This window comes from Ostrinia furnacalis, unplaced genomic scaffold (assembly GCF_004193835.3).
Source record: "Ostrinia furnacalis isolate ACB-3 unplaced genomic scaffold, ASM419383v2 OfSCF6001, whole genome shotgun sequence".
NCBI lineage: Eukaryota > Metazoa > Arthropoda > Insecta > Lepidoptera > Crambidae > Ostrinia > Ostrinia furnacalis.
This window is the reverse complement of record NW_021136240.1, coordinates 75,995-94,289: the sequence shown is the minus strand read 5'-3', so window position 1 is coordinate 94,289 and position 18,295 is coordinate 75,995. Positions and strand designations below refer to the sequence as shown.

At 38.6% G+C, this 18,295-nt stretch overlaps 3 protein-coding genes across 9 annotated transcripts in view; all 3 read left to right on the top strand.

Moving 5' to 3' along the window:
- The window catches only part of l(2)gl (LLGL domain-containing protein l(2)gl), a 60,567-nt gene extending 54,165 nt beyond the window's left edge, over nucleotides 1–6,402 (top strand). For 3 of the 7 annotated variants that reach the window (XM_028316972.1, XM_028316970.1, XM_028316969.1), the window contains exons 24-26: nucleotides 3,875–3,998; nucleotides 5,502–5,545; nucleotides 6,181–6,402. In XM_028316972.1, the coding sequence (XP_028172773.1) occupies nucleotides 3,875–3,998; nucleotides 5,502–5,545; nucleotides 6,181–6,306 (294 nt within the window). In that variant the 3' untranslated portion in view covers nucleotides 6,307–6,402. Of the gene's footprint in view, nucleotides 1–3,874; nucleotides 3,999–5,501; nucleotides 5,546–6,138 lie in introns of all 7 variants that reach the window. The other 4 variants (XM_028316971.1, XM_028316974.1, XM_028316973.1 and 1 more) reach the window with 4 other exon arrangements.
- Nucleotides 6,403–9,478: 3,076 nt separating this feature from the next.
- LOC114361796 (uncharacterized) overlaps nucleotides 9,479–18,295 on the top strand; it is a 79,547-nt gene continuing 70,730 nt past the window's right edge. Inside the window, exons 1-4 of the mRNA XM_028316986.1 lie at nucleotides 9,479–9,873; nucleotides 10,510–10,716; nucleotides 10,926–11,264; nucleotides 11,580–11,947. Of these exons, the coding sequence (XP_028172787.1) occupies nucleotides 9,718–9,873; nucleotides 10,510–10,716; nucleotides 10,926–11,264; nucleotides 11,580–11,915 (1,038 nt within the window). The 5' untranslated portion in view covers nucleotides 9,479–9,717 and the 3' untranslated portion in view covers nucleotides 11,916–11,947. The remainder of the gene's footprint in view (nucleotides 9,874–10,509; nucleotides 10,717–10,925; nucleotides 11,265–11,579; nucleotides 11,948–18,295) is intronic.
- LOC114361788 (uncharacterized protein K02A2.6-like) lies at nucleotides 12,144–17,652 on the top strand. The gene is made up of 2 exons (XM_028316968.1): nucleotides 12,144–14,859; nucleotides 16,258–17,652. The coding sequence occupies exons 1-2, from the start codon at nucleotides 12,281–12,283 to the stop codon at nucleotides 17,510–17,512; spliced, it is 3,834 nt and encodes a 1,277-aa protein (XP_028172769.1). The 5' UTR covers nucleotides 12,144–12,280; the 3' UTR covers nucleotides 17,513–17,652.

Sequence of the window (18,295 nt, the reverse complement as noted above, 5' to 3'; positions counted from 1 at the left end):
ATCTAGACGAAAAAATAATACATTAACGCTGATATTAAGATCTAAGCACTTACCTTTGAAATAAACTGATGTTCCTGGATGAGTCGGTATCGGTGTATCAAGTGGTATCGGTCACTGGATCAGCTGTAACAAAAAAATTATTAATAAACTTATTTGGTGATTATTGATGTTAATCAAATGATGCTCTTAATCATAATACATTTTGATGCTACTTAGGATTCGAACCCGTGACTGACTTGGATCGTTCGATGCTTTTTGCTCTACCTCTACAAGTCTACACAGTGCCTCAGCACAGTGCAAACCGTTTGAGACGTATTGAACTTATGTAGGTATACAATATTTTTTTAAGTAAGTAAGTAGGGTTAGGTAAGTAAGTACTTACTTTAGTTACTTGACTGATTGCCCAGTGTTTTAGCAGCCACTTTCCCATTTTTTTTTTGTAGAAAGTAATTCAAATATTATCACTAACTTTTGATGTGACATTACATTTAAAACTAAAAAAAAACCAGTTGTTTTATGAAAAATAAATGCATAGAGAATTATTATTGAGGGTATCCTCAAAAACATATTTTATAAATCGAAACTTTTCACTTCTCTACCAAAACAAAACAGACTATGCCATCTTTTGAATTTTTTTAGAACTAAATTGGTAGCCATTTTGTTTCTAACGTTCCATTGCAAGAAATTATATTTCCTTGCAGAGATATTTGTCTTAAATTTTACTTTAATTTATATAAAAAAAGTAAGATAAAATAAATTTAAATCACACAAAAAAGGCGAACCACATGCATTGCTTCTAAGAAATTATAATTTAGTCAGAAAATAATTGAAATATGATTCACTTGCACAAACCACAAGAGATGCAACGAAACAGACTTGTCAGTGTCACAGATGTTTTGTTGACAGTTTTGACATTTCATGGTGTTTGGTATTTTCGTTTACGTTTTCGCATCATTTTCTGAATAAAAATATTATTACGCTACTAAAATGATTGGTGTTAGGCTGAACACGTTTAACGACAACTCGGGAGAACCTGAGCAAGATGCTAATTCGGCTCTGACCGAGCTCGACAAAGGTACGCCGACATAACCTCATGCATAGTCAAACTTGTTTCATTTATTTTTAACTTCCACGTATATTTCAGGTCTGCGTTCAGGCAAAGTCGGTGAACAATGTGAAGCTATCGTGCGCTTCCCTCGGCTGTTCGAGAAATATCCTTTTCCTATACTTATAAACTCGTCGTTCCTGAAGTTGGCTGATGTGTTTCGTATGGGAAACAACTTCTTACGTTTATGGGTGTTACGAGTCTGCCAGCAAAGTGAGAAGCATCTAGACAAGATACTGAACGTTGATGAGTTCTTACGGAGAGTTTTTAGTGTATTGCATTCTAATGATCCTGTGGCTAGGGCTCTAGCATTGAGAACTCTTGGGGCAGTGGCTGGTATTATACCGGAGAGGCAAAACGTCCACCATGCTATAAGGAGAGGGCTGGACAGCCATGATAATGTTGAGGTGGATGCTGCTATCTATGCTACAACTAGATTTGCTGCTCATTCAAAGTAAGTACCTCATTATTTTTGAATCAGATCTTCTCTCCTGTTCAGATTCTCTTTCTCAGACATTTCTGGGTCCATAAGGTGCTTACCCCATACATGAAATTCATAATATAGGATTTTATTACATGTTTTTACTTATTTTTTTAATATAAATCACATGTATTGCTTTATTTCAGTGCCTTTGCAGTAGCCATGTGCAACAAGCTGTCAGATATGGTGGAATGTGAGAGCACCGGAGCCGAGAGACGGGCCAAACTTGTCAGAGCATTGAGGAGTGTCCATGGTGGAGGTATGTATTTGTATTATACTGCAATAAGTAGTTAACTTCAAAATCAATATAATTATTTAAATATTAAACTGTACATAAGATATTTTCTAGGTACTGACATACCATAAATGAGAAACTTTTTTTACAGCTGTTAGAGCCCAAGGTGTCTTGAAGCTACTTCGATCCCTACTGGAGAGGTTCCCTTCATCAAGCTCAGTCCGAGCAGCTATTACAGCTTTGACTGCCATTGCTGCTGACACAGTGGTGCATGTGCCTGACCAGGTAGAGTCCAATCCTTGATTCATTGTTTAAAGTTAATTAGTTCATAAGTTCTTGAACACTGAACTTGAAAAAAAAAACACTGGAATTGAAGTTTCCATTCTTTTGGCTTTTCATAACTAAAAAGAAGTAGTGATGGAAGCTTGCAAGTTTGTCTAGGTATTGTCAATCACAACAATTTGTTTTTATGTTTANCGTCTACAATTTACAGGGTGTGGTTTTGTAAAACAACGCCCGTCTCAGGTGGTAGTACACATGAAAGTAATTACAAGAGCCTGGTCCGTGAGCACATAGAATTTTGTCCAATGACCCCAAGCTACCCATTCTTATCGCTCGCGCGTAATTATGTTGCTGTCGCGCTCGCACACTCACTGCGGGCGCCCGTCGCACAGTCGCGACAGCAATATAATTACGCGCGAGCGATAAGGATGGGTATCTTGGGGTCATTGGACAAAATTCTACGTGCTCACGGACCAGGCTTTATACAGGGTGTGGTTTTATAAAACAACGCCCATCTCAGGGGTGGTAGTACACATGAAAGTAATTACAAGAAAAACATAAATAAAATTTTAACTGTGTGGCGGTAAACTCTTAGAGTTTACATCGAGCATCATCATCTCCCAATAGGAGAAGGCTTATGCCAAATACATGTGTGGTACACCGTCACAACTGTATTACTTTATTAGTAAAAAACGTCTCCCTAAAACTTTCGAGACGGCGCTTGTTACCGCCCGCACCACCCCCGCTACTAGCGGTGGGACTGACCGATAGCTCGTCCGCGCAATAATACAATTTTTCCGATTTCATGAATTGTTCCATGAAAATTTAAAATATATTGTTTAGCATTAGTGTTGTGTACACTACCACCCCTGAGACGGGCGTTGTTTTACAAAACCACACCCTGTATAGATCGTTTCATTCACGAAGACGCGCCCGGTGTTATCGGTACACGCTAAATTATCTATGAGTGTACACGCACACTACAATAATGACGCTCGGATTGCTCGGATCAAACTCCTCGCACCCCGCGCTTCCCTCGACCAAAAATTGGTAGGACGCGTCTTCGTGGATGAAATGATCTATACCTACACATACATTTACAAGTACAAAAACTAAAGCCAAGGACGCACGCATCAACATCATCGCTGTCGGCCAGTGTGCGCATAATAACTAAGCAATAAAGAAAAAAACGGATCACAGAAACTCATACAGAAATGGTGGTAAGAAATTTTATACTTTGAAATTGGTTTGTAAGTTCAATTCACTGCAAACTCCGAAAAATATTAGCGAATTCGTAAATCAGTGGTTACTCACAACACTTTCTATAAATAATGTCTTCATTTCACATATTCAAAAAGTTAATACATCATAATAATAAGTTTTCAACAACGAAAATTATTTGACCTAGGTCTGAACTTTGACCAAACGACCGGCCACGCTGCAAGCGGTAAGCTTAGTGGCATTTGAAACGATTTATTTATCGCAATTATCATTTTGTTTTAATCATGTGTGCATTTCTTATTCCGATGGCCGGCTAAAGTGTGTCTTGGCCTCCGATAGATGTCGCTATTTGCCTCAATCCTGTGCGGTATCACGCCAGTCACCCGCTTTAAAGTCTGGTTTATCGTCGTATAGCTGAGTTCTTCAGTTTCATATATGCTTCACTAATATTAATGAAGAAGCGAGGCTACAAATGTACTTCAATGTATCTGTAATGTTAAATCTAAATATCTTAGCGATTTGATTTGTAAACTTACAACGTGTAATTCAGAACTCGCAAGTGAACACGAGCTCGATGGTGGTGAAGACGACCACGCGTACCACCATCAACGAGAACAGCACCGACGGTGGCACCACCACCACCACGACCACCACCAACGCGGTGGCCGAAAACAGTGAGTAGCGCACGACACACATCAATATTATGAACTAGCGATGGGCGATTATTACTAAATTAATAGAATTATTCGAATGGTCTCTATAATCGAATGTATTCGATAAACAATCGCAGTTATTCGATTAATCGACGCGTAGATTTTCGAATCATGTTATTACTAACGAATAACATAACATCAGGTGATCCGTCTGCTCGTTTGCCTCCTGTCACATAAAAAAAAACATGATTCGTTCGCTGCGGTCCTGTGAGCGCGCGCCGCAATGTAGGTACCTACTACATATCTACTATAACGAATGAATCGTCGCGTGAAGACAGGTTTATCATTCGATTGTCGATTATTATTCGATTATTATTATTTTTTTCGAATTACTAAATTGACAATCGAAAGTTCGATTGGTCGATTATCGATTCATTCGATTATTATTTTTTTCGAACAATCGCCCATCGCTGTTATGAACAGGGTCCTACATTAGTGTGAATGCCTTAAAACTACGCAATTATGCTGATGAATGAATGAAATTAAGAATTATAAATGCGTAATTTTAAAGGACATCTCAATATCTCATATTCTTAAATATGGCCACAGCCTCAACTGATAAAACCCGTAAAATGTTCGTTATCTCACTGCAAAGATTTATTTTTCCGTGAATGAGAAGCAAATTAGAATAGGTATGGCTCTGCCCAACAATTTTTAAGCATCAGTGGCCGATTCTTCATTATAAGTGAGGCCACACTACAGGTCGTATTAAAGAATATGGATGGCAGAAATAAGTACCCTAATAATCGAATCGCACTTTATAAATAAAATTCAATTCTCAACCAAAATCGAAATATTGACACAAATTGAAGAAATTGTTACATGAATCCCTTGTTATTTCATAATAGATTGTCAAAAGTACCATAGTAGTGCAATATGCCGAGAAAATCACTTTGTTTATAATGCCAAATGCAAATATTAAGCCGTCATGCAAACTTAGTTCAAATTCCCAGCATGAAGCAAAATTTTGCTTTGAATTGGCTTTTTATATAAGATCATAAAATATTTTGTATTTTTCTATTGTACTATGAAAACGATTACAAAATCTTTGCTCCGTGGCTGTTGCCAAACAAACAACGCTATGGGGCGAAGACATTAATGCACAATTCACATTTACTTGAAATCTTCTTCAAGGAGGTGTGAAAGGTTATTATAATGCGGCTTTGAATTCTCCACGTTTGAAATAAATTTCAACGCCACTGTTATTGAATTTGACTGCCGAATATACGCTTATTTTAACATAAATAGAAGTTATTTTTTACTTTTTCAAAAGAAGCGTATATTATGCAGTCAACGCATTTAAAAACGGACGACCAAAGACATGTAGGCAGCTATATGCCAAAAGTCACTTGGTTAACGTTTTTAAAAAATACCTGATAACTATTGAAGCTTCATAAGCCCATATTATATGTTTAATGTTTGTTTGTTTATATGTTTGACGGGCGCTTTATGTTTTGTTTGTAGTCCTAGAGCACAGTCGCGAGGAGGGAGTCATCACCCGCATCGAGGTACTACACACTTTGCTTTAATATAAACCCTATTTTAGTCCAATTAAGCTGCAATATCGCATGCCCCTATTTATATAACTACAAATTATATTTTTCTCTTTGCTTATTTAACAAACCTTGCAATCTCTAGCTTTTTCAAGTTTTCAAATCTCTACTAACATTTTAAATACTGTGTGCTAACTAACAAATAAAATGTGAAATCTGCGCAATGTTGTGGCGTCCGCTAGTGTCAGTAAAATTGTCTATTCATAACCATCTTATTGATCGAAAAAATAAACATGTCGTGCATAGAGGGGAAAAGGCGGTTCTATAAAAATATGTATAACTGGATCACGTAAACCTATGATGTGTTCACGAATGATTTTCATGCTATTATCTTGATAGATACTTTTCAAAATCATACACAAATGTAAATATAAGTCGTCAACCATTTGTATCATCATGATCAAAGTATTGTACGCCGAGCGAAACTTCAAAATGCATTTTGAAGGTACTACCCATAGTTTTACTGGAGTCCAGTTCATATAGAACGAGCCGTGAGCACTAGCACAATAGCGGGTCTAAACACAAGCGGGCGCCACTCGTTGTTGCAGAGAAGAACGTAAGGTGGTACTCATAAGGCGGTGTGCACACAGACGGGCACCGTGACGGTGCCGGCCGGGACCGACCCCAAGCTGATCCTGGAGATGTTTGACCGCCAGCGCTCGCCGCTCAGCGTGCCCGTGCCGCCCGCCGCCCCGCCCACCGCCGACTCGCACTAAAGCCTGGCTCGCACTAGTCGACTCATTTAGTACTAAAGCCTGGTCCGTGAGCACGTAGAATCCCGTCCAATGACCCCAAGCTGCCCATCCTTGTCGCTCGCACGTAATTATGTTGCTGTCGCGCTCGCACACTCACTGCGGGCGCGCGTCGCACAGTCGCGACAGCAACATAATTACGTGCGAGCGATAAGGATGGGTAGCTTGGGGTCATTGGACGGGATTCTACGTGCTCACGGACCAGGCTTTAGACCGTCTAAACTAATCGTCACCGATCAAAAAACCGTTCGCACTTTAGTCGAGTACAGTTTACAAGTCATTAATGGTTTTTATAACTCGACAAAACCGCCCGGTTCGGACTCGTTCAGTCGGTGAGCGAGTGAGTAGGGACGCGTAGTGGGGACTCGCCTGTTAAAATAGAACAAAATTAATAAACAATTTAGTAATCTACTCAAGTTACGCGACTTTTGCGAACAAGGCTTAAGGACCGCGCGCAGAGCCATGGCTTAAGCCCCTCCTGGTATAGATGTAGCTCCCATAACACTTGGGGCGTTCAGGGGCTGTGCAAACGTAAACATTCGTAAACACACACTAGACAGAGTACGTTTGTGCAGCCTCTTAAACTCTAGAAATTATCCATAATTTTACTGTTATCTGTGACTTTGAGTCGAAAATAATAAATAGCTGACTACAGGTTCTAGCAATAGTGTTTTATGCCAGGTTCTGACTCCAGCTACTGCCTCTGTGTTAATTCGCCTCAAACGTCTCTGAACACACCATATCCGCCGGTCCAACGCTGGCTTTACATTGACTAGTTGGCGCTAAAGACCGTGGCTAAAGCGACTATTTTGTATTATAATCATTGCAGCGCTGTGAAGTAATAAATTGGACACGGTTTATAGAATGTTCATGTCATTATAATTTCAGCTTCTTTTCTTTGAATTAAAAAAGGATAATGCTGTCAAATCAAGCAATTATTTGTCAATTTATTTCATTTAAGCAAAAGTTAAAAAGTAATTTCGGTCGTTTTGTTAATCTGCCAACGTAAAACCAGTCACGACTACACGTCATAACCGGTAATCGATCTCGCACCACCGATACCATACATCGATGTACCGGAACGCATAAAAAATACAACTGCAATCACACGTATCGATAAGATGTTAAAGGTATTAATAGTATTTTAATTTGTCTTTTCATTGACAGCTAAGGGTACTGCCATTTAAAAAATAATACATACTTGAAAATGAGAAAGTTAATATCCGTATTGATGTTGTTTAGTGCTGTTGCTTCGATATCGTCGAGGTTTTCATTAATATTTTATCCGAAACTAATAATATAAGTTATTATAAATGTATATTTTATCAATAATAATTATTGCTCTTGTTTGTAAGTAAAATTATTGCATTTTTATAAAGATTAGCTATCTCTCTGTCAATTAGTGTGCATGTTTTGTCGAACAACTTTCTGGGTGTATTTTTTATTTGAGTAAGGTTGTGTACTTGTCCAAACATGACTCGCTACAGGAGCAGGATACTAAAGGCGTACTTAACGAAACAAAATTAAGTTTAACGATAAACGTTGATGTTTATTTGAGTACAAAAGTGAAAGCCATAACAACATTTGTTGTACTACAATACTGCAATATAATTGTGGATTGTGTTAAAAGTATTTATAATTAAGTGAACAATGTGAAGTTAATGTACCAATTAGCTTGTTAAGTTACACTTTCTAACATTCAGAGTGAATGTGATGTGCCTATTTATTTCTTTTTTATAATGAAGAAAATTGTATTTAGGTAATTGAATAGAATAGAACATTTTTGACAATTAGTTATGACTAGAGTATATTTTATTATAAATAGCGTTTAATACCCCTCGGAGCGATGGACACCGGTTTTGAAACCAATTTTTATAACTATATGGAAAATGTTCGCATCTTACGGTGTTTCTTTTCTGTTAAATGTATATTCCGTAAATATTAATTTTAATAAATTATAATGAAGAGCGAATGGAAAGTTCTATGCAATATTTTCTTAGCTTTTTAATAGAGATTTTAGTCTTTTATTTTACTGTCTAGCTGTTTTGTTTGTGAATTTGATACAATTTTAAGCCTAACATTAATGAATTTATTGAATTGTATAAACTTTGCTTTAACAACTTCAAGTAAGAAATTTTACAACTGGATTATTCTGTGGAGATTTTATTAGTTATTAATTATGCAAAGGCAGCTATTACAACGATTGCCTGTGGTCGCAACGACTACGTATGAACATCACAACTCGTGATAAGTATATGGGATTGAAGTTGTTTTAGGCTTTTTTATTTTTACTTTAGCTTTAAGTTGAATGTGCCTAGTGCCGTGTGAGAGAGACAGCTGGCCCGACCACGGGCATATAGCGCTACTGTGACGTGGGTATCCGTTTGACGTCCACTCGGCTTTCGATTTTTACTATTGTACAATTTTCTCTATATCTATTATTATGGCATTTTTAAATATTTGATACGAGACTTACGATTTGTATCCAACATTCTTACACAAAAATAAAAGCTAATATTATGAAATCGTTGTTTGATTTATGGTGTAGAGGGTGAAGAGCATTATTGCCCCAAAATAGTGAAAAGTGCCATGTATGCCGAAATACGAATGCACATCGGCAGATACCTACACTATGCGATGGTCTTTTAATCTAAGGCGATGGTTCTCGGCAAGTTATCAACATAGTATTATTAATTTGGCATTTACAGGAAATCAATTCAACATTATTTAAGGTTAATATTACCAAACCACTTTTAGTAATCTTATTCATGCATTCGTGTTCAGACTACGGAGCACTTGCCGATGTTTCAGAAACATAATAAACGGTTTCTCGAAAGTATGGTGGGGGAAGGCGAAAGTAATGGCACAGTTACACTTACAGCAGGTTACGGTTAACTTATTTATTACTTTTCTCTGTTGGTTAAAGTTTACTAGCTATCCGGGTAATTGATCGAGTCTTATCCTTCATTTAATTAACCCAAGTCCCATCCCACTTCGTCCCATTTTGTAACTCGTCTCACTTGAAAATGGCACAAATCAAGTCTGCCGAGTGCTTCTGGCTTCGACGTGTATTGCCAACATCAAAAAAGAAGAAGAATGTCAATGTCAAATTGTCATCATAGAAAAAAAAAACAATAAATTTTGGATTAGAGATTAATTTATATTGCTTTCACATTGAAGTATTACCTAACTATCAAATTTGAGTAGATATTTGCTTCTTTTTTGCCATTCGCTTTCGTTCTTTTTATCATAAAAGTTCATTTTGTCGTATGCTTCAGTGATATTAACGTTTCTTCGAGTTCCTTCGTACAACTATAGAAACCAAGTATTCGAGACAAGACTTTCGGTGTGTTTGTGAACATTATCCAACTCAACATGAACCGTAGTGTCTGTAGTCGTGCTATTTGTGCTACTGCCCGTTGCATCAATTGTTCTATACGACTCCTACCACCGAACTATCGCTGGTGCACGTTACAAGATGCAACTCAACCAATATTAAATGTACTTCGTAGCTGGATATCACCAACGCCGGTACGTATATTTTATGGTTTTATATGAATATCAAAACAGACGAACATAACCAAATTATTATATAAACATAGCACATAATGGCACTACAGAGCCCAATAATAGGACAGAGCAAATAATCTTTATTCTGTCAAGCAATAAAAATAAAACAGAATTTTATTGAGGTTCCTGGGAGTAAGTATTACGCTACTTAACAAATTAATAATACATTTTGTATAATGTATCATTTCCAATTTTGCATTGCAGCATTCAGTGAAGCAAAAGACAAAATACAGTATAAACAATATCTGTCTCTGAAACTAATATCTTTTGAAATAAAACATGTTTTGTAGATGTTATTGTCATAGAGAACAATGGGACAAAACATCCTCAGAACTGTAGCACTTTAATACCTACCATAATAGCATGTACTATCATATAAGGTAGGTATTAAAAAGCTACAGTTCTGGGGACGAAGGTCATCAAAATGTCCCATTGTTCTTTATTACATAATATGCTTAAATAATGTCAAAGAATATTTTTGTTAATTACTGTTATTTTCTAAATGAATTTAGTACAATAGCTAAAAATCTGTTATCATTAACATCTTAAATATTCTATGAGTGCCTATGGTGTGTTAATAAAATTATTTATTTGCAGGTTTCTCTTGAACATAAACTGTGCTGGGAATGCCATACATTACTACAGCAAGTACCTAATGATGAATCTGCACATGAACCTCAGTATGGTCATAAAAATGTGTGCTATGTTTGTGGTATTTCTACTCTTCGCCAGGCTCGTACTCATCCAGTGCCCCCAGAAGGCCCAGAAAGGGATATTATTATAGCATTGATGTTTCCTCATCTGGTACGCATTTTTTTTATTTCTGTATTTGTTTTTTGCTTTCATCAAACTACAATAACTCTCACATTTTTTAAATTTACGCCTTAAATTGTACTTATGTTATGATTTTAAGAATTTTAACATAGGTAAATAATTATATTTTATTATTAGGTCTTAATATTGGCTAAAATTAATAATTTTGAAATAAATATCTTAACAATTGTATTTTTCAGGCTCCACTTCTAACTAAAGTTTGCTATGCATGTTGGCGTGTTGCTAAACATAATGTCCAAAGGCAAATTCAGCAAGACTCTACAAGTCCACATATTAGCTTTAGTGAGGAAGAAGAAATTGATGTTACAGACTCATCAATACTTTTGCCCCCACCACTTCTTCAAAATATGATACCACAACCCAGAGGTCCAGATGTGGATCACTTGCAGTGTAATAACACAAGTCGAGCTTGTCGGATATGCCAGTGTAATGAGCCTAGCAAAAAAATTTGTGATTTAAAATCCGAGGAAAGTAACGAGACTGGTGCCGAAATTGTGTTATTTTGTCTGAGTATTCAGGTTAGTGTTGACGAACTATCTATATTTCATCTGAAAAAGCCTTATCTATCGATTGGCCGATATCGATACTATCAATAGTTTATTCTTCATGAGCAACAATACTATCGATAGTATCGATAGTATTGCACATATTCAATAGTATTGCCTCGTTTTCGGCCAATCAATAGTCGTGCGATAGTTTGGCTATCGATAGACTATCGATTAATAATCGATAGTCGACTATCGATCGGCAACACTAATTCAGGTGCATAAATTTATTTTGTATTTTAATTTTTCTCATATTTGTTTCCAAAATAATAATAACTTAATTTGCAGGTTGACGACAGTTTAACAACTTGTAATGAGTTATGTTCACAATGTTATGAGAAAATAATTTCTTTCTTCAATTTTAAACATTTTGCTCTAAAAAATAATACTCTGGAAAATGACTTTAAAAGCCATGAAGTATTCTTGTCCTACAGTAATAACCATGAATCTCCTGTATGGAGTGAAACTGAGATCAAGTCAGAACCTGAAATAGAAGTAGAGGCAGAGTGTTCTCAGTCTGATGATGAATTACTGAGTGATATTAAAAAAATCAAATACGAGTTCATTCCAGAAACTAGTGAAACAAAGGATAATGGTAGGTATCATGATATTCAGGGTGTTTGACGGAAGGTTAGACAAACTTCATGGGTGTATAGGTAAGATTATTTTAAGAATACAAGTTCGCTCATTTTGACCCTAAGTAAGCTACTTTTTTTTAATTTATATTTTTGTTTTTATTTAAATTTATCCAAAATTTGACCTTTAAACTGCTTCTATTTTTTCTCGCATGTTTTCCACCGTTTTTTTTTTTAATTTGATATTAATATTANATTGAAAACCCTTTCTATTGTGTATTTGGTTGACATTGACAGTTTCTAATATTGTATCTAATTGTGGGTATACAAATAATAAATCAGTTATGCTTTGACTTGAGTTGATGTTGTATCTTTTAATGGCGACTGAGTAAAATTAAGTGATTGTAGTGAAATATGGCAGCCAATATGGCTCATGTGATGTTTCCTGGACCATTTAACCCCAAGACTGATAAGTGGAGTGAATATAAGGACCGTTTGCTGTGTGCCCTTGATGTGGCAGGGATTGGTAACAATGACCTTGACAAAGCTCGTTCTGTGTTTTTGTCTCAGTGCGGCAAAGAGACTTATTCACTTATTGCGTCGTTATTAGTGCCTATTCGTCCGACGAGTGTGCCTTTTAAAAACATTTTGGAGGTTTTGGACAAATTTTATGAGCCTGAAGTGAATGAAATATTGCAAGCCGGGAAATTTCATAAATGCGTACAATCCAAAGACGAAAGCGTGCAAGAGTTTGTGGCGGCTATCAGTTTATTAGGCGCCCAGTGTAATTTTGTGGATTTGAAACGTCAGTTACGGGATAGACTTGTGTTGGGGGTGCGCGACGAGCGCCTGCGCCGCGAACTATTGAAGGCCAAGGACCTCACGTACGAGTCCGCGGTGCAACAGTGCCTCAACTATCAGGCGACGTTTCACGATATGTATCCTGAACCTGTCATCAACTCAAAGCTAACTCCATCCACGTCTAGCGAGCCAATGGATATTGGTAAAATTCAGTCTGACGACTGTCGACACTGTGCCCGGCGTCATAAAGTGAATGAGCAATGCCCTTTTATGAAGGCTAGGTGTTTCTATTGCAAGAAATATGGACACATTGCGGCTGCTTGTTTAAAGAAAAATGCAAAGGTGCACCAGGTGGGATGTGATTGTGCAGAAGGAGCCAAGGACGATGTGAATGTTGGTTCAGAGCAGATGATGGGTATATACAAGTGCACGGAGAGTTATCGGCCGCCGATTACAGCCGATCTCTTGATTGATGGCGCATCTATTAACATGGAGATAGACTCCGGTGCCTCTCGAACCATCATGCCTGAAGAAACGTATAAGAAGCTTTGGTACACGCCTCCCCCTCTGAAGTCGACGGATGTGAAGCTCGTGACGTGGACCCGTGACCCGTTGAAGGTGTTGGGGGCCACACACGTTCGTGCAAGACTGGGCAATAAAGAAGCTCAGTGTGAACTCTTGGTGGTGTCTGGCAAAGGCCCCTGTCTATTAGGTCGAAACTGGTTTGAAGCCTTGGGCTTAGAAATCTCGGGAATTTGTTGGTCTGACGGTGAGGTAGATAATTTAGTCAGTCAGTTCCCAGATTTATTTAAAGAGACTCTCGGTGAATATAAGGGTCCCGCAATATCGTTGCATGTTCGAGCGGACGCTAATCCTCGTTATTTGAAAGCGCGGCCGGTGCCCTTTCCCTTGAAGCATCAAGTTGAAGAAGAATTGAGGCGCATGATTGATGCCGGTGTTCTCACTCCTGTCAGACATTCAGACTGGGCAACACCGTTGAGGTTGGTGAAGAAAGACGATGGGTCTCTGCGGATTTGCGGAGATTATAGGTCTACGGTCAACCCTGCAATTGAGGTCGATACATACCCACTCCCAGCAGCGGTTGAATCTTTTGTGAAGCTCAGTGGCGGGCGAGTTTTCAGTAAATTGGATTTAAAACTAGCATACCTGCAGCTGAAAGTTGATGAGGACACGGCGAAGCTTTTAACACTCAACACACCACTGGGATTGATGAAAATGAACAGATTAGCGTTCGGAGTGAATGCAGCGCCCGGTATATTTCAGAGAGTAATGGCCAATGCACTATCAGGCCTCGAGGGAGTGGCCTGCCTGCTTGATGACGTGGCCGTAGCGGGGAGAACCCTGACTGAGCACAATGAGCGTTTGGTTGCAGTTCTTAAAAAACTAAACGACTTAGGGTTTCATTTGAATCCGAAAAAGTGTGTATTTGCTACAAACTCGATCCACTTTTTAGGCCATATGATTGATGCTGAAGGCCTGCACCCATCGCCCTTGAAAGTCAAGGAAATTAAAGAAAAGCCTGTCCCAACTAATAAAGAGTCTTTGAGAGCGTTCTTAGGCTTGTATAACTTTTATGAGAAGTTTATCCCGGGCAAATCAACAATACTGGAACCGTCGTATCGACTATTGGAGGCAAAAAGACCCTGGTCTTGGGGTGAAGCCGAGAATACAGCATTCGAGCGAGCAAAAGAACTGTTGTCTTCTGGTTTGACTCTGGTTAATTATGAACTTGACAGGGAATTATTACTTATTTGTGACTCTTCCAGCTATGGCGTAGGGGCTATTATTGCTCATGTGATGGATGACGGTACGGAGAGACCTATCATGATGGCTTCTAGGACGCTGCAGCCGCATGAAAGAAGATATGGGCAAATAGACAAAGAGGCCCTAGCTATAGTTTTTGGATTGACTAAATTTCACGAGTTTTTGGCAGGTCGCAAATTTTGTATTATTACCGACCATAAGCCGTTGTTGGGATTGTTTAACCCAAAGAAACTAATACCGGATCAGATTTCGCCGCGAATGTTACGTTGGGCATTAAAATTGAGTGCTTACGAGTATGACATTCAGTATAGACCTGGGAAATCTTTGGGTAATGCAGACGCCTTAAGTCGATGGACAGCTGATGCGACTGCGGTGGACATTGAAAAGACCGTTAGGGAAGTATTATTACTCGNTATACTTTTTTTTTTTATTAAATACATACATATTATACATATTTACACCCAGACCCGTCACAGAAATTAAAATTCATCATTTCAATTTCTGCCCGGCCGGGAATCGAACCGGGGACCTCTCGGCATAGTAGTCCGTTCTGAACCACTACACCAAACGGCCGACTAAGTAGGTTGCAGGCTGTGCTCATGTTATGACAATTTTGTGGTTTTTGAGCTGGGCAAGGTATCAGGAACAGGATGATATAATGAGAGTAGCGGGAGAAAATTGGCTCGACCTAGCCCAGGACAGGAAGAAATGGAGTGGAATGGAGGAGGCTTTTGCCCATACAGGGGTGCCACAAGAGCGAAGACAAATGCTTCTAACTTAATATTTAAAATTGTAAACTTGTGGAAATAAAAGCTTTTTATTTATTTATTTATAAGGTATCAGGAACATGTATTTCCACCTGCCTAGTTCCTAGACAATATTTTGTTGACCCATGAGTCAGATTAAAATAATAATAAAAAAATGGTGTTTTATTTTGCTTCTAACCTTTCTAGTCTTAAGCAAAAAAAAATTTTTTTAAGGACTTGGATACAAAATGATATTTATATTCTGTTTCTTACTGGTATAGACTATTTAATAAATAACAAATTACATGCTGTAATGTCTGTCCACAGGCCAAAGGTCCCATACTAAGTGGGCATAACCCTTTTGTTATTATTAAGACATTTTTTATGATAAAGGTACAAACGCAACGATAGGAACGGGTTTTTTATTTTTAAATAAAGCTTAATTTTAACACTATCAAGAACTATGCTACATGGTTCCTTCAAGACTAACCTGATTTCCACAAAGAAAACAATCTTTGGTTCTGTTTAGTTATAAAAAATTTGTAACAATTTTTGCTAAATGGAACCAACCAACATTGGTTCTGGTTTGCATAATTAGTTTAAATAAGTGCTTAGGGACCATGCTGCATAGTTTTTTATAGTTTTTAAAAGTTGGCCAAAGCGGGTTGGTTCCGCAAGTGACAGTGCTGTATATCTGTTGTTAGTCGTTAAAAAGGTACCATATTTTTTTTGAAGATAGAATGCGTTATTTGAGCGCCATCTATGTACTTAACTCAATTTCACTCAAACTGTGGGTTGGTTCCTGTTTGCATAAATGGGTCCAATTGTAATTGCCTCGCTCTATATTACATGGTTTCATTATCAATATGTGGATTACGTAGTGGGATGTGTTACCACATAAATAATACATAAGTCTAGTAGATAAGTTAATTTTTGTAACACATTTGTTTGTAATTCCTAAAATAAATAAATAAATAAATAAAATTCGCACCGCGAGTATTATGAAATGGTTCGGTGCTACATTTTAAGTGGAGAGAGTTTGAGCCGAGCCCAGAGACNGCTCGAAGACCAACCAGAAGGATGGAATCTTGATGCGTGCACGATCTCAAGAGAAACGAAAAGAGATACGCTCTTACAGAAGGTGTTATTCCACGTTCTCCACGGTTGGCCGCGTTCTAACATAGATCCTGAGTTGCAGCCATTTTGGACGAGAAGGGAGGCTCTTTCACACAGTAAAGGGTGTTTACTGTGGTGCAACAGAGTGATCGTGCCTACGTCACTCCAGAGTGACGTACTGAAAATATTGCACGCCCCACACGCAGGCATAGTTCAGACTAAGGCGTATGCAAGAGGATACGTCTGGTGGCCGGCAATGGATCAGCAGATTGAACGGCAAGTGGCGGAATGTGAGCAGTGCCAGATGGTGAGGAACAACCCACCGCGAGACCCGCAAACTTGGATTATTCCCGAAAAGCCTTGGAGCCGCGTTCATGTTGATTTCGCTGGGCCATTCCAAGGCAAAACATTTCTAGTTTTGATCGATAGTTACAGCAAGTGGTTTGAGGCTGAGATTATGCCTTCAATGGCCAGTGAGGCAGTGATTGCAAGTTTGCGGAAAATATTTGCTTCTCAGGGCTTACCGGATGTCTTGGTCTCAGATAATGGCAGGAATTTCACTTCTCGAGAATTTAATACATTCCTGAGGAATAATGGGATTAAGCACTTGTATTCCCCACCTTATCATCCCGCATCAAATGGCCAAATTGAGAGGGCCATTCAGACATTTAAAAACAAACTTAGGAAAATGGCCGAGGAGAGCAGACCTTGGTCAGAAAAATTGCCAAAAGTCTTGTATGCAATGAGAACTGTACCGAACAGTTGCACCAATAAGACACCTGCAGAAATGTTAAACGGACGCCGGTATAGAACAGCCGTGTCGTCCCTGCACCCGGACACAACCCCAACTAATGCCGACGAGCAGCTGGAGGCGGCGGCACAGCGCACACCATCTCGGACTTTTGTTGTTGATCAGCCAGTATTGGCTCGTATGTATGGGCCAGGCGAGAAATGGCAGAGAGCAGTGATCGAGATGGTAGAAGGGCCCAGCGCGTATTTAGTGAGGACGGAAGATGGTGAGCTACATCGTCGTCATGTGGATCAGTTGGTTGGACGAGCAGTTGCAACGGAACCAAGACCTGCTTCTGTGAGACAAACACAGGCGTCGAGTTCTACATCAACATCTTCCGACCCTCCTATTGTCCTTCCACCACCTGAACAGTGGCCAGACATTATTGGCATCCCAATTACTGATTAACTCATTATTATTTTTAATTATGTGAATTCTTTAGTTTTGTTTTGTCTTTTGATTATGGTGGAAAGGTATATTGTGTATTTGGTTGACATTGACAGTTTCTAATATTGTATCTAATTGTGGGTATACAAATAATAAATCAGTTATGCTTTGACCTGAGTTGATGTTGTATCTTTTAATGTTCATATCTGCTTTATATTCCTCATTCCACTCTGAAGGCTCCCATGCTAACTAACAATAAATCTAAGCCAGAAATACCATCATTCTTTTTTTACTGGCATGTTTAGACCTAACTTACATGGACAGCTGCTGTGAATGTCATAATAAGTCTTAACAAGGATATAGTTCCAAAATACTGAACTGTCCTAACGGCCATGACATTGACAGTGGGGCGCCACCGTCAATACCGGATCGCTGCTTCGGATTTTTGTCATGTTGGAAACCATACAGTTGAACGATGGTAGCGCCCCCCTGTCATTGAGTTTGGTGGGACATTTCAGCATGGGTCATCTATACTTCTATTATTGTCCAGAATACTGTTCACAAAATGTGTTCTATTTACTAAAGCCCGGTCCGTGAGCACGTAGAATTTTGTCCAATGACCCCTAGCTACCCACCCTTATCGCTCGCGCGTAATTATATTGCTGTCGCGACTGTGCGACTGGCACCGGCAGTGAGTGTGCGAGCGCGATAGCAACATAATTACGCGCGAACGATAAGGATGGGTAGCTTGGGGTCATTGGACAAAATTCTACGTGCTCACGGACCAGACTATATATGAACCTA